This window comes from Protopterus annectens, chromosome 9.part0 (genome assembly GCF_019279795.1).
Source record: "Protopterus annectens isolate FY-2018-M chromosome 9.part0, PAN1.0, whole genome shotgun sequence".
Taxonomy (NCBI): domain Eukaryota; kingdom Metazoa; phylum Chordata; order Ceratodontiformes; family Protopteridae; genus Protopterus; species Protopterus annectens.
The window spans coordinates 1,957,334,280-1,957,348,799 of record NC_056743.1 but is presented as its reverse complement, the minus strand read 5'-3'; the positions used below and the strand labels follow the sequence as shown (position 1 = coordinate 1,957,348,799).

Genomic DNA, 14,520 nt, shown 5'->3' with positions numbered 1-14,520 from the left:
TCGAAGGTTTCTAACAAAGAAGATCAAGGAGCTCCAGCATGTGCCTTATACAGACCGACTAAAGTCCCTGTCACTAGACTCCGTATCTTACAGACTTCTTAGGGGAGACTTATGCCTGGCCTACAGTGCAATCCAAGACCCAAATGTAATTAACTTGCTGAAAATCTGTAAATAAAATGGGACTAGGGCTGCCCATTCCAGGGACCTAAATATGGCTTGCGACTTAACTAGGATATGCTGGAGGGACAGATTTATCTCCCAGCAACTGCTGTATCTTTGGAACAGGCTACCAATTCATGTGAAATAGAGCACCTCTATGACAGTGTACAAGAGGAACCTGGATGGGTCACCGTAAATTACTATTGGGGATAGCGCCCACAACCCTTCTGGACATGGGCAGTCATCATTAAATGCAGTCTTGGGTATTGACTAGCATTTCTATGGTATTACTTTGGAATGAAATGGCTAGGCTGAAAATGAACTCCGGGTCGATAGCCTTGTAATCTCCTATCATCCCATCTGACAAAATGTTATCAATTCAACAGTATCTCAGAGAAGTGCCTGCTGCAGTCACAGGCAGAAGCAAAAGAATTCCAGAGAAAAATGATTAACTGGCCCAGAAGTCGAAAAACAGTAACAGAAACAGTTTAAGTCATAAACATACTGGAAGGGTATCACAATTTCCGAGTCACCTACCAAAATAGGGGGGGGGGGGGTAGAATCAGAAACTTAAAGCTAGAAAATGGCTGGACTGGATTAATCAATAGTTTGGGGAGAACTGAATTATAGAAAGCTTAACAAACTGCGTGGGTTTTGCATGCTGTTCCTACATCTAGTGGGTTTAATTAAGGTGTTCTTATTTTTCTCCCACCTGCCAAAACATGATGCTTAGTGACTACTCTAAACTATCTCAGCATGTAATCCTTACTGTTGCCCTTGCGACATGGCAGGGAAAAGACATGCATGTATTTGCTTACCTACCCAGTTTAACAAATAAATACATAGTTTTAAGTGGTTTATATATGACCAATACTGCTTCTAAGGGGGGGCCTGAGGATATTACTATTATTGTGAAGTATTCTAAGTTCCAAAAGTTTTATGTGGCTTTGAGGAAACATGCTGACTGTAACAAGGCCTGATAATTAAATAGTTAAGGAACAATACCATTCAGAATGACAGCAAGAGATGAGTGGAAGTTCATGAAGGAAGAAAGAAGTAATATGAGATGTGAATGCGTTGTGGAGGGTCTGAAACTTTTCATGCTCTTTTTGTCCCTCTAGTCTTTCCGTAGCCATTAAACACAACTCCACTGACTCAATTTTCCAGTACTTCATGGCATCCAAGTATAACGGTCATACGAGGTAAGAAAGGGGGCTATGATGAATCATTAGATTTAACCAGGATTCATGTTTCAAAATGAGCCTGTTTTTTAGTAGCATTGTCAGCTTGGTGCTTCCTACAGAACAAGATACTGGAGTCTGTAGAGTACAGAATGTTTAACCAGCAAAGATATTTTTATTTTATTTTTCTATGTATTTAAAGTTTATTAACTAATCTACCTACATCATTTTCAGGCTCAGTGTGGGGGAAATACAACCAAAGAAGCAATAAACTGTAATTAATATAAAAGGAAAAGTGATTATGTAAGAGCATGCATGCAGAGATGTTTAAGTCAGAATAATGTTTAGCATAAATGAACACAGATAAAAGTATATATGGGCAAGAATATAGTCAGCGAAATTAGTAATTGAGCACCTGTATGCTGTCATAACATCATATAGTAAAGAATTTCTGTGAAGAAAATAATAGACAGCGACAAAGTATATGTCACCCATAACATTGTTGTGTATGGGATGTAAAGGAGAGTAAGGCATAAATAATATGAGGGGAAACAGGGAGAAAAAAAGAGAAAAAAATAAAATAAAGATGTGTGTGGGATAGGAGATACAAGGGGGAAGTGCTGCAGCTATCTCCTACCCAGAGTCACAAGAGCCAGGCCGTAAGGGGAAAGTGAGCAGCTATCTCCTACCCAGAGTCAGGAGAGCCAGGCCATAAGGGGGAAGTGAACAGCTATCTCCTACCAGAGTCAGGAGAGCCAGGCCGTAACGGGGAAGTGAACAGCTATCTCCTACCAGAGTCAGGAGAGCCAGGCAGTACTGCACAGTTTGGAGACATGTTTACTGGTAAGCCAAGGTGCACCACAGCCTATCTTACAGACTCCTTGTAGTGTGGTTAAGCAAGTTAAGCAGACCCTGAGACAGAAGCTGTAGGAGATGTTGGACTTAGACATACTCCAGGATTCCAGTTGTCTACTTCTGTTTTAACATGTTTTATGATGGAATATAAGCTAAAACATATTAGTACACAGTGACATCATATATTCCTAATACCTAATCAGAAAGAGAGACAGTCACAAGATCACATGCAAGAGTAGCCAACATGCAACTCAGGTAGACTTCCTCCTAGTAAGGAAAAGGGACTCGGGTAGAATCCATGATTGCAAAGTCATCTCCAGTGAAACAGTCGGCCCACAGCATAAACCATTAGTTGCCACAGTCAGCTGCAAGCAGTGGTCAGAGAAGGCTCTAAGGTCAACAGAGACCAGGCTGAAGACCTGGAAGTTGACTGGAGAGAAAGTACAGCAGTTTAAGGAATTATTCAGGGCTCTAGCACCCCGAGAAGAGGCAGAAATAGGTGGAGTTGAAGAAGAATGACAGTGCCTCAAAACAGCATGTGTTAGGACTACAGAAAAGATATGTAGCTGAGCCAGGTATGGAAATAAGGTATATAAAGAAAGCTGGTGGTGGAATGCAGAAGTCCAGGAAGTCATCACAAGAAAGGAGTTCAGGAAGAAGTGAGAGACAGAAAAGACTGACCAAGCTAGGAAGGACTACTGGTGGCTAACAAAGAAGCTAAGAAAGAAGTTGCAATAGCAAAGAATAAGGCGTCGGAGGCACACTACCAACTTCTGGAAAGTGACTGAGTAAGGAGCACAAAGAAACAATATCAGGTAACAAGGCAAAGACAGAAAGATAAAGAAGATAGTCAGGCACCTCCTTTCATAAGGGATGCCAGCAATAACCTGCTCACCAGCCCAGAGAACATCAAAGGCAGACGGAAGGAGTATTTCCCGCAGCTTCTGAATGAAGAAAACCCCACAGAAGCTGCACTGCCCCAGAAACAGCTTACGATGAGAGAAGAAGAGGAGCCCACCCTAGAAGAAGTAAGAACAGCACTAAGGAAGATGAAGCCAGGGAAAGCAGCAGGCTCAGATGAGGTGACAGCAGATATGATAAAGATGCTGGGTGAGATATGGGAGAAATGGCTCCTGAGGGTACTCATAGCAGTGCAAAGAGAAAGGCGTAACCTAGATGACTGGAGAATAAGTATACTTGTGCCAGTGTACAAGAACAAAGGGGACAGCCACAACTGTGGGCAGTACAGAGGGATCAAACTCCTACCACACTACATGAAAATTCTGGAGAGAGTGATTGATAAACGGATACGCAGAGTAGTAGAATGTAAGATGGGAGATGAAAAGTTGAAAAGTTTGGGTTCCAACCAGGATGCAGCACAACTGACCCGATGTTTGCATTGAGACAGATACTTGAGAAGAAGCTAGAAATGAGGAGAGAGTCCAACTGGGCATTCCTAGACTTGGAGAAAGCATATGACAAGGTCTCAAGAAAGCTAATCTGGGTAGTACTGTAGTGGTCTGAAGTCCCAGAAACATTGGTAGAATTAGTGTAGGCTATGTACAAGGACCCAGTGACTCAAGTACGAACACTGTTCGGCCTCACAGAGGGGTTCCCAGTGGGAGTGGGTGTACATCAGGGTTCAGCTCTGAGCCCACTGCTGTTCATACTGGTAATGGACTACATTAGCAAACAGATTGGAGGGGACAGATCAACAAAGCTGCTATATGCAGACGATGTGGCAGTACAGGCAGACTCTGAGCTAGAACTTCAGCAAAGGATAGAAGAATGGAATGCAACTCTGAAGGCACATGGGATGAAAGTAAGCACAGATAAGGTGGTGGTAATGGCAGCAAACTGGGGAGATCAGAAGAAGCTGAGAATAAAGATAGAAGGGAAGATAGTGGAACAGGTAAACAGCTTCAAGTATCTGTCAGGGGTGGTTGAGGAGAAGGGTATTCTGAATGAAGCGGTCAAAGCTAGAATCAGAGGGGGTGCAGTGAATTAACATAGGCTGTCATGTGTAGTGTATGACAGAAAAATGCCAAAGAAGCCAAAAAGTAAGATGTACAAGACAGTGGTAAGACCAGTACTACTGTATGGTACAGAAACCTGGGCAGTAAAGGCAGAGCAGTTGAAGAAGCTAGAGGTGATGGAAATGAAGTGCCTGAGAAGGGTGGTAGGATGTACATTGTGGGACAGACAAAGAAATGAGGACATAAGAGCAGAAGCCAATGTAGCTCCAATTGCAGAAAAGATCTAAGAGAACAGATTATGGTGGTTTGGGCACATGAGCAGAAAAGCAGAAGACGATCTGGTGAGGAAGATTTGGGACAGAAAGGAAGAAGGTAAGAGGAAGCAAGGATGTCCAGCAAATAGGTGGACGGATTGTGTGAAAGAAGATCTGTGACAGTCAGGCATGAGTGTTGAAGAAGGCAGGGGTGTGGCACTGAATCAAGAGAGTTGGCGACAGTTAACATGATACCCCGACCCCATGTAGACAAAATGGGAAAAAGGGGGCTGATGATGATGATGATGATCTAATGTAGTCTTAAGGCCAAGAGGCTTGACTTTGGTTGTGGTGGGTGGTCAGCTGTAGGACCCCAGTGAAATGGTCCAAATTCGGCCCAGCAGTTGCAAAGGCTGTTCCTGCCCATACAACCAATCTGAGTCAGTTGTGTAGCCTAACAACTCAAACAACAGGTAAGTGATCAAAACACTCTGACTCACTTACATAGCTAGCAGTTTGATGGGGGGGGGGGTGTGGGTGAATAAGAATGTCCCAGGACATTACACTGACTTCCTAATTGCACAAGCAGAGTTACACATATGACAAATGTAATAATCATTTTTCTTTATGAGCAAGATAAATGTACATTATTTTTTCAGAATGACACACCTGAGTTTTTCAAGCTGAGAATTTCTGTGTTCACTTTAGTTTCCAGTGTTCCAATGTTAGCAGATGCTGCTGCAGCTAAAATGTAAGACATGATGAATAGAACAAGGGACATGAACCTTACAAAACAACCATTTTAAAAGATGAGCTAAGAGTAATCTGAAAAACATTTTCTGGGTAAACTGAATATTATGTATTAGTTCACAGATATAAAAGGCTGCAACAAACTCTACAGTCACAATAATCTCCAAGAGATACATTAAAGCACTAAAATATGAGGAAATTACCTAAATGAATCTGAAAAATGTAATCAAACAACAGTTTATAATAGGCTTAAGCAATATAATATGAACACTAATAATATAATATAATATAATATAATATAATATAATATAATATAATATAATATAATATGAGCACTAAGCTCTTAGGTGTCGCCATTGAAAATCAGCTTATATTTGACTTACATGTTAAAAACTGTATCAAAAAGACATTCAAAACTAGGGCTCCTTTACCGTTACAAGAAATTCCTTACCTTTGAAGCCAAGGTCACTCTCTTTTACATACCTTCTACCCAGTGTAATGTACAACTCTCAAATTCTCACAAATCTTAACTCAACACTCCTAACCAAACTCGAATCTACCTACAACAAGGTAGCTAGATTTTCTGCCCAACAAACCTACAAATCCCATCACTGTCTCTCTCTAAAACACCTAACCTGGCTTGTATTACCGCACCAGCTTCTTCTCTCTCAGCTCCAGATCATCCATTATATCCTATACCAGCCTTCCAACTGCCCAGCACTATCCCCTCTCATCTCCCATTATTCTCCCTCCAGACCTCTCCGAAGCTCTAACCAAGACCTACTACAAATCTACAAATCCATGTCTAAATTGGGACATAGCATATATAGCTATCATCCCACTATTGCCTGGAATAGACAACCACTAGAAATCAGGACCCTTACACATCCTAAACAATTTAAGACAGACACCAAGGAGCACTTTAAAAGTCACTGGACCTACCACTGCACACTCCCTCCTTAACATCCCCTACTTCTCATACCTTAAGCTACTTTCTGCCCTTAACTCACTCTTCTCACTAGCTCTCTCTAATCTTCCTTGACTACTCTTTCTACTGTCTTCTAAAATCTATTAAGCAAATTGCCTCAGAGAAACATTCTATAGTAATTGTCTTGCCGTCATGCAACTACATTATGATACAAATGGGCTTTTGTATCCACTTACCCCAAAAACTATATTCATCTTAATGATATATTATTTCTTTTTATACATCTTGAAAGAGCTTTGCTATACTCCTGATTATTGACACTGTATAACATTGTATTGCTACTTAATGCCTTGTAATAATCCTGTAACATTGCTGTTTAATGCTAATTTATAATGAAAATTGTATAATATGTTGGAGCTTTCGTTGGACAAGCCCAGTCAACAAACGTAAAATAAATAAATAATATGAATACATTTTCACAACTTAAATGGGCTCCAAGTATTCATTTTACAGTAAAATAGCTGCCATCATATTTTTAACAAATTGTATTATATTTGTATATATTTTTTGAGAAACTCCTGAAGCCAGTGGACATGCCTTCCTTTGAGGAAACAGTTCCAAAAGGAGACAGTGCAAAATAGGTCAATTTTTGGAGAGGAGATGACAGCACAGATTAAAAAGTTTCATTGTGGCAAGGCTGTAGGAGTAGATGGGATCTGGTCAGACATGCTCAAGGTGCTAGACATTATTAGGATGTTGTACCTAGCATGCTTATTCGATCTTCCATGAAAGGATGGGACAGTAGCTTTGGAATGGCAGACTGGAATAGTGGCCAATGTTGTCAGAAACTAGGAAAGGAGGATTTGTTCCATGTATAAAGGGATCACACTCTCCTCAGCCTCCCTGAAAAAACATGTGCGAAGGTGCTAGAAGTGAAAATGCATGCAGTAGTTGAGCCTTTGATTCAGGAGGAACAGTATGGGTTCTAAACTGCCTGTAGAATAGTGGGAGGAGTAATACAGATTTTGTCCTGGCTGTGGAACAGTGGGTGGAGCAATGAAAATTCTGTCCTGGATGTGGGGTGGTGGGAGAAGCATTGCAGATACTGTTCTGGATGTGAAACAGGAGGAGCAGCATTGCAGATACTGTTCTGGCTGTGGAACAATGGGGACAGAAAGAAAAATTCTGGTTGTAGAACAGTGGAAAGAGTAATACAGATATTGTCCTGCCTAATAAACAGTGGGAGGAACAATGCAGATTTTGTTGTGACTGTGAATTAGTGGGAAGAGCAATACAGATTCTGTTCTGGCTGTGGAACAATGAGAGGGGAAAGGCAAATTCTGGTTGTAGAACAGTGGGAGAAGCAATGCAGATTCTGTTCTGGCCGTGGAACTGCGGGAGGGACAATTTGGATTCTGATCAGGCTGGAGAACAGTGGATCAGCTCTTTGTCTTTGCACACATGGGTGGAGGGTCATGGTACTTTTCCTGTTTACATGTGGTTTTGATTCTGGAGAAGAGATATGGCTGTGCTGTCCAAAATGTCTTGTCTGTAGTACTACATAACTAGGAAATTTTCAGGGCTGCTGTTACAAGCCATTTGATGCCAGTATTTAAACAATGGAATCTATGTCTGCACTCTTATTGTTAAGCTGATTGCTTTTAAGTTAGGCATAGGAATCCACTAAAGATGCAGCATGTCTCCCCTTCCTTGTTGTGATTTTCAGGGACAGGCTTTCGAGGCACAGCTAGGTTTGGAGATCATCTGTTTTTTTTTTTTGGGACATTAGGGTTGCATCTTTTGTTTCCAGATGATGTAGTTCTGGTAGCCTCAAGTGACTTGTGATCTCTAACATGCAGAGTGATTTGCTGTTGAGTGTGAAATGAATGGGATGAAAATCAGCACTTCGACTCAGAGGTTATAGTTCTGTCTTGGAAAAAGTGTGGACTAGTCTCTGTAGGTAAGGGGAGGCACCTATCACTAATAAAGAAGCTTAAGCATCTTTGGATCTTCATCACATGGGAAGTCATAAGGAACATGAATGTTGACCAGCATATGGATGCAGTATTGAGGGCAAATGTTCTCCACATGGGAGATGCAGGGCGGCCTATCCCTCCTTCAAAAAATACTGCTCTTTTTTCAATGTTGAAATAGTTTGTTCATTGCACTGATTTTGTTTTGTATTATCTGAAGCCATACTAGACTGTGGTAGTGAGGTGACAACATAGTCATAAGACAAAGATCTCTGTCTCATGGTCAGTTTGTCTCCTTAATCAGATGTGGTCACAAGCTTTGGGTAGTAACTGAAAGGATGAGACTGCGAATTCAAACAGCATGAGGTTCATTCTCAGGGTAGCTAGGCATATGCTGAGTAACAGATTCATATACTTCACAGCCAAGGGTATCTTAGGGTACAGCTACTGCTAATCTGTGTTGAGAAGAATCCTTTGAAGTGGTTTAGCAACATTTTGATGCCACTCTTTGGATACTTCTCACAGAAGGTGTAGCAGGCATGACTCAAAGGGAAGAAGCCCTTTCCTGCACTAACTACTGGCAGCCCATTTATACCTCTCAACTTTTAGCTAAAGAAATCTGGACAAAACATAAAATAATGGGGGACAATGGGCCAAAAATAGAGACAGATTTTAAATATTGCTCTTTTAAACTTAGAAAGTTGGTAGACCAACAGGATTCGTGTTAACATGTATTTTCTGAAGGATATGAACTCTGAAGCTCAAATGTATATTATGATTAAGTGATTCCAATCCTTGGTTATGTGCCAGAAAAGCACAAATTTTAGGAGGAGCAGAATAAAAATGTTGGGCAAAATCTGGAACATTCTGCAATTCTGTAGAAATCTGGACAGTTGAGAGGTATGATTTCATTGGCACAGGCATCATCCTCATTCATTCACCCACCTGCCAAACCTCCACTGAGTCTTTGAACTTTGTCCTTCAGGAGAACCTACCACGGGCAGTTGTGTTGGGGTAGTAGTGAAGAAATAAGGAACAATTGAAGAACCTGAAGTTAATGACAGACTGTGACGGAAAAAGTTTGCAAAAAATATTCTCAAATAGTCATCTATAGCTCTTCAGGCTAACTTGCTTACCTCATCTGGTTAGAAATTCAGTGAAGGGAACTGATGGTACCCAGCCAATAAAAGTAGTTGAGTTAGAAATATATTATAACAGGCTTCAAAGAATTCCAACTATTGTTGATGGTTGCAAAGGTGTAAATGTTTATACATGTCATTTACAATAAAGTGAATCATTAGGGCTCTTGGCAGAATTTTTAAGTTATTCATATGTTTTTGTTGCTGTCTAGAGAGTAGATTGATTGACTTTCAAAGATGGGACATGGCATTTGAAGCAAGATATCCAAAAAAATGCTTCTAATTGTAAACAACATGGTGTAGCTTTATTAGAGATTAATTTTGTTCTGTATGTAAGAACATTTGCTTTGCAGTTTAAACATGGCAGAATTACAGATGATAAAATAACAGTTATGCGTAGTTACCACAACAAGAGATTTGGAAGAGTAGCTCCTTCCTCAGGAAGAGGACTAAGGCTACAGGTGTAAGGAACACTCAACAGATAAAGTTTTCACAGGCTGCCATGAGCCCTTCCCATCCCATTGTGCACTGCAGTGGTTAGCCTCTCCATATCTGAAGTTAGCCATATGAAGCAGAATAATGAAAGGCAAATTATGTCTTTGCTGAGGATGGTAAGGTGGGCAAGAATGGACCTGCTGTTCAAGATCTATTCAGCAGGAAACTACCTAACTTTCATATCTGGAAAATGGAGTTCCATTTTCAGTAACAGTCAGGACAGATTCCCAAGCTAGGCCAGCTGGTCTGTCTCCCTTACAAAAATATACCTTTTCTAACAATAACTCCAGGAGAGGATCTAGACCTGGGTAGAGTTGTAAAGTCTTGCAAAGTATCATGGGGAGATCAGATAACAACAGTAGGGATATAATCAAGAACTGCATTCTTCAAAAAGGCTACCAAAGTGACCAGAGTTATTACTGAACGAGCCTTAGAAACTGCTGGAAGAGGTGCATTGTGCTTGACATAGCATAGACCAAGAAAGCTGTTTAGCAAACATGACTTTTAAGATGTACTAGTCCCATTTTTCTTCTTGGAAAAGAAAACAAAAAGTTGATCATCCTTGCATGTGGCATTAGTTGCCATTTGCTGCTGCACATCCATAAAACGTAAAATGAATGTTTTGGAATTAGAATATAATGAAGAAAAGACTGGGAAGTCAATCCGTGGAGTAACGTTTGATTCAGTTGCTACCAAAGGCGTAAAGCAGCAAACAGCAAGCCAACACACTTCATCATTATGAATAAACCAATAGGAAGATTTCATAAATCCTCCTAGCTTATGTAATTACTGCAAGGAGAAGAGTCTTCCAAAAGATGTATCCTAAGTTTGCCAGCATTACAGATTCAAGGAGAGCCTTGCTCAACTTCTTTCGGGTGTACTGCAAGACTAAAGGAGATACTGAGTCTCCTAACAGTGGGTTACAAGAAATTACCTTACTTTACACACCTGTAACAAGGTGGTGGGACTAAATGGACTTTAATGTAAGGATAACTAAAAATAAGTCAAACATATTCACAAACTAATCCATAAGCAAAGGAATAGTTAGTGAATGTAGATCCATTCTGTTGGCAGTGGTGCAAAAATTAAAATGTGCCTACTTATTTCTACATTATTCTTATATTACATTTGAGATGATGACAAAATCATAACAACCAACTCAAAAAAAGAGGGTTATTAGCCACTACTGGAGATGGAGAAGCGAAACACTTAGACTCAGATAACAGTAGAGATCCAAGAGTGGCTTGCATGATATGTTATTTTATTTATTTATTTGTTTATTTGTTTATTTCCTTATCTTTACTTTCAGTCCCAGAGGCTTCTCCAGAAGGTAAAACTAGGGAGAACCGCACCAGTCAGGATGACTACAGATCTATGAGAATTACCTTTGATTTTTGAAGTTTAGTTGCCTAAATGAACATCACTTGAGAGCATCCCACAGGGCTCTTTCTGGTGGTGGGGTAAGGGAAAATAGGCCTGCATTCTGTGTTCATTCGGAACGCAAATAGGTCAAGTATGGCTTTCCCAAATGCTGGTACATTTTCTGCACTCCTTAGGAAATAAGGGACTACTCATAGGTTCATAGGTTCATAGGTGTGTACTAGGCTAATGGCCCTGAAGCCTTTTCAAGCCTAGACCATCGAAGTGCCCTGGCATCGTGCCGCCCGACGTTAGTTCCCAGTGCCTCTATCAAGTACAGCCACTGGAGTGATCCCCGAGGTGAAGTTTCTATTACCTATCTACTCATCAAGATTTCTCATGAAGATGGTCAGTGAGGTGCTCTGCTTGACATGTATGGGAAGTCTATTCCAAAGCATGGGTAATCTCTGGGTTATGAACCTGTCCCTCCAGCATGTTCTGTTAATTGTGGTAATGAGGTTGAGTTCTCTAGAGTGTGTGTGTGGAGGGATTGGGATTTCTTTACATGTAGCATTTCTAACAGAGCTGGGTCAGACATGCCTTAGTAAGTCAAGCAGAGATCGCCTCTAAGTAGGAGATATGAGACAGAAAATAGCTGGAGTCTTTTGAGTCTGTCCATGTAGGACATGTGTTTAATGCCTAGGATCCTCTTCATGAGGTACTTCTGTGGCCTTTCTAGCTGTTGCAAGTGTCTAGTGAGGTACATGCCAAATGGGACATTATAGTCAATGATTGGTCTAATGAGGGAAGAGCAGAAAGAGATGATGACCTCTTTCTTCCTTGATGCAAAACCCTTAGTAATGAGATGCACCACACAGAAGGCCTTTCTGACAACAGTGGCAATGTGGTGGTCGAAGGAGAGGTTGCTGTCAACCTATGACCCCAAATCTCTTAGAATGCCTTCAGGGTTCAGTGGGCTCCCATCGATGTGGTAATTAATGGGAACTGAGTTTTTACTAAAGGGGATGACGACGCATTTTTTGGCATTAAGCTTAAGGCCATAGTTTCAAAGCCAGTCATTGGTCTCAGTGAGGCCTTTCTGTAGGATGTCTGCATTACTTGGGGAGTTAATAATGGCTCCCAGCTTGCAGTCATCTGTGAACTTGGTCAGCCAGAGTCCCTTTGTGTTGGCCTGGACTTCTGAGAAGTAGATGCTGAACAGGAGAGGACCCAGGACCGATCCCTGTGGGACTCCACTCATGTCTGGTCGGCAGTCTGACTTGGAGTCCAATACTTTCACACTGTGTGTTCTATCTGTGAGCCAATTTGCAACCCACCTAGTGATATGGGGGTTGATGCCTAGTTTGGTGAGTTTATCAATAATTCCCAAGTGAGGAATGGTATCAAAGGCCTTGGCCAGATCAAGGTAGGCTGTATGTACTGCCTTTTCTTCATCCACAGCCCTGGTGACTGACTCAAAGAAGTCAAACAGGTTGAGCAGGCATGATCTCCCTTTCACAAAGCCAAACTGCATGGGGTCTACAGTTTGGAGATTTCTTATATCTTTGTTAATCAGGTCAGTGATAATGCACTCCATAGCTTTACATATCAGACTCATCAGGCTAATGGGGTAATGATTCCTAGGGTCTGTAGTGGCTCCCCATTATAGAGAGGGATGACTGTAGCAGTGCGCCATTCAGTAGGGACAAAGCCTGAGGTGAGGCTGTGATTGAACAGGGCACACAGATGTGGTGCCAGTTCACTTTGTACTTCATGTAGAACACAGCCAAGGATATTATTGCATCCCATGAGAGCTGTATTCTTGGCCTTGGACAATGCAGCGTTAACCTGTGCTGCAGTAATGCTGGGTGCCTGGCATTCTTCTGGTATTATGATTGGTCCTTTAGGGGGCGGAGAGAGGTAAAGTTGGCACTGAATCTGTCAGCCAGTATGTTGGCAATATCTGTTGGCAGAGTATAGGAGGTACTATTGTGCAGTATCTCAGAGCAAATCAGAGTATTGCCATGGAGGTTCTTGATATAGCTATAGAAGGCTTTGTGATTGTTTTTAGTGTCTGCCACAATTCTGCCTTCATAGCTGGCTCTAGAGAATTTGATGAGAGATCTCAACTTTTTGTTGAGGCTAATAAGGGAGTTTTTCCAGTCTTGAGACTTCACATTTTTCTGCAATAGTGTCTTCCTTCTGTTGTAGAGTTTGTCAATGGCAGGGTCCGCCAGATTGGCTTCCTTATTTTGGAGGAGAGTGTCTTGGTTCTGTTGGGTATGATGAGTTCCATGCATTTGTGTACATGTTTGGATAGTGCATTGGTGTATGATTCGGCAGTCATGCAGCTATTTTCCATTGTCATGGGTGCCGTGAAGTTAGCCACCTCTGTTTCTAGAAGTCCAAATCAGCTTTGGAGAAATTTTTCTAGGTGGTTACCTTTGCAGAGGGTGTGGGTGGCATGTGGATTTCCATGGTGACTAGTTTATGGTCGGATCTGACCAGGCAGGGATTAACTACTGGTGTAGAGCAACAGTCGCCCATGTTAATAATAACCAGGTCAAGGATGTTGCTTCCTCTAGTAGGGGTCAGAATGAGCTGGTCCAGGGCATTGAAAGTGATGAATTCTAGGAAGCATTGGACAAGTGTATTTGTGCTTGAGTAGTTTTCCCAGTTGATGGAGGGGTAGTTGAAGTCTCCTGGTAAGAAAGTGTTGGGTTGGACCTTGATAGATTCCCGGGTGTTTAGGAATGTGGAGCGAGAGTCTAGGGACATGGTTGGGGACCTATAGCAGGCTATGACCTGGATCACCATCTTACCCAGTGTTAGTTGTACCTGAAGTATCTCACATGCGTTATGCTGGGCTACTGGTCTGGAGGTGTGCATATCCTTTATGAATATGGAGACACCACCATGTTTGTAGCTTCTGTCCATGTTTCAGGGCTGAAAGGTGTGGAATGAGTTATAACCTGGTAGCGCAGGGGTGCTTTTTGCCACTTTAAACCAGATCTCTGTTACAACACAAATATCAATGAGGCAGTAACACACATTCTTTATGCTTGTCTGTGAGTAAGTTGGACCAGAACCACCAGGGATGTGATTCACATCTTGTCGTTTGATATAGCCCATTGCCAGACACTAACAGCATCATCTCCAAGTGTAAATGTAAGCTCACATCGTCCCTTATTTTGCATAAAAGACCATTTCCTTGTTGTCAGGCTGTATGGTGATGACTTTCTGAGTAAGGAAGTCCTAAAATGACTGTAGGAGCAACATAAGTGCAGTCATCTCCAAAATATTGACATGAAGGGATAGCTTAGAAATGCCTAGACACTTTGAATCATTTGCTCATTGAAATGTCCCCACCCTAGAACTGACACATATATGGTGACTGTAGCTGACTACAACTGAAAGGGATTTTCCTCTGAGTAATTGTCAAGATTCAGTC

General features: G+C 41.5%; 1 protein-coding gene across 2 annotated transcripts in view; it reads right to left on the bottom strand.

Annotated features, from left to right (window-relative positions):
- Window positions 1-14,520, bottom strand: part of LOC122812352 (hepatic lectin-like) — a 274,176-nt gene that overhangs the window by 165,782 nt on the left and 93,874 nt on the right. The window contains exon 5 of one of the 2 annotated variants that reach the window (XM_044084775.1): window positions 5,095-5,169. The exons of the other annotated variant lie outside the window; for it this stretch is intronic. Coding sequence (XP_043940710.1) covers window positions 5,095-5,169 — 75 coding nt within the window. The remainder of the gene's footprint in view (window positions 1-5,094; window positions 5,170-14,520) is intronic. 2 annotated transcript variants of the gene reach the window in all.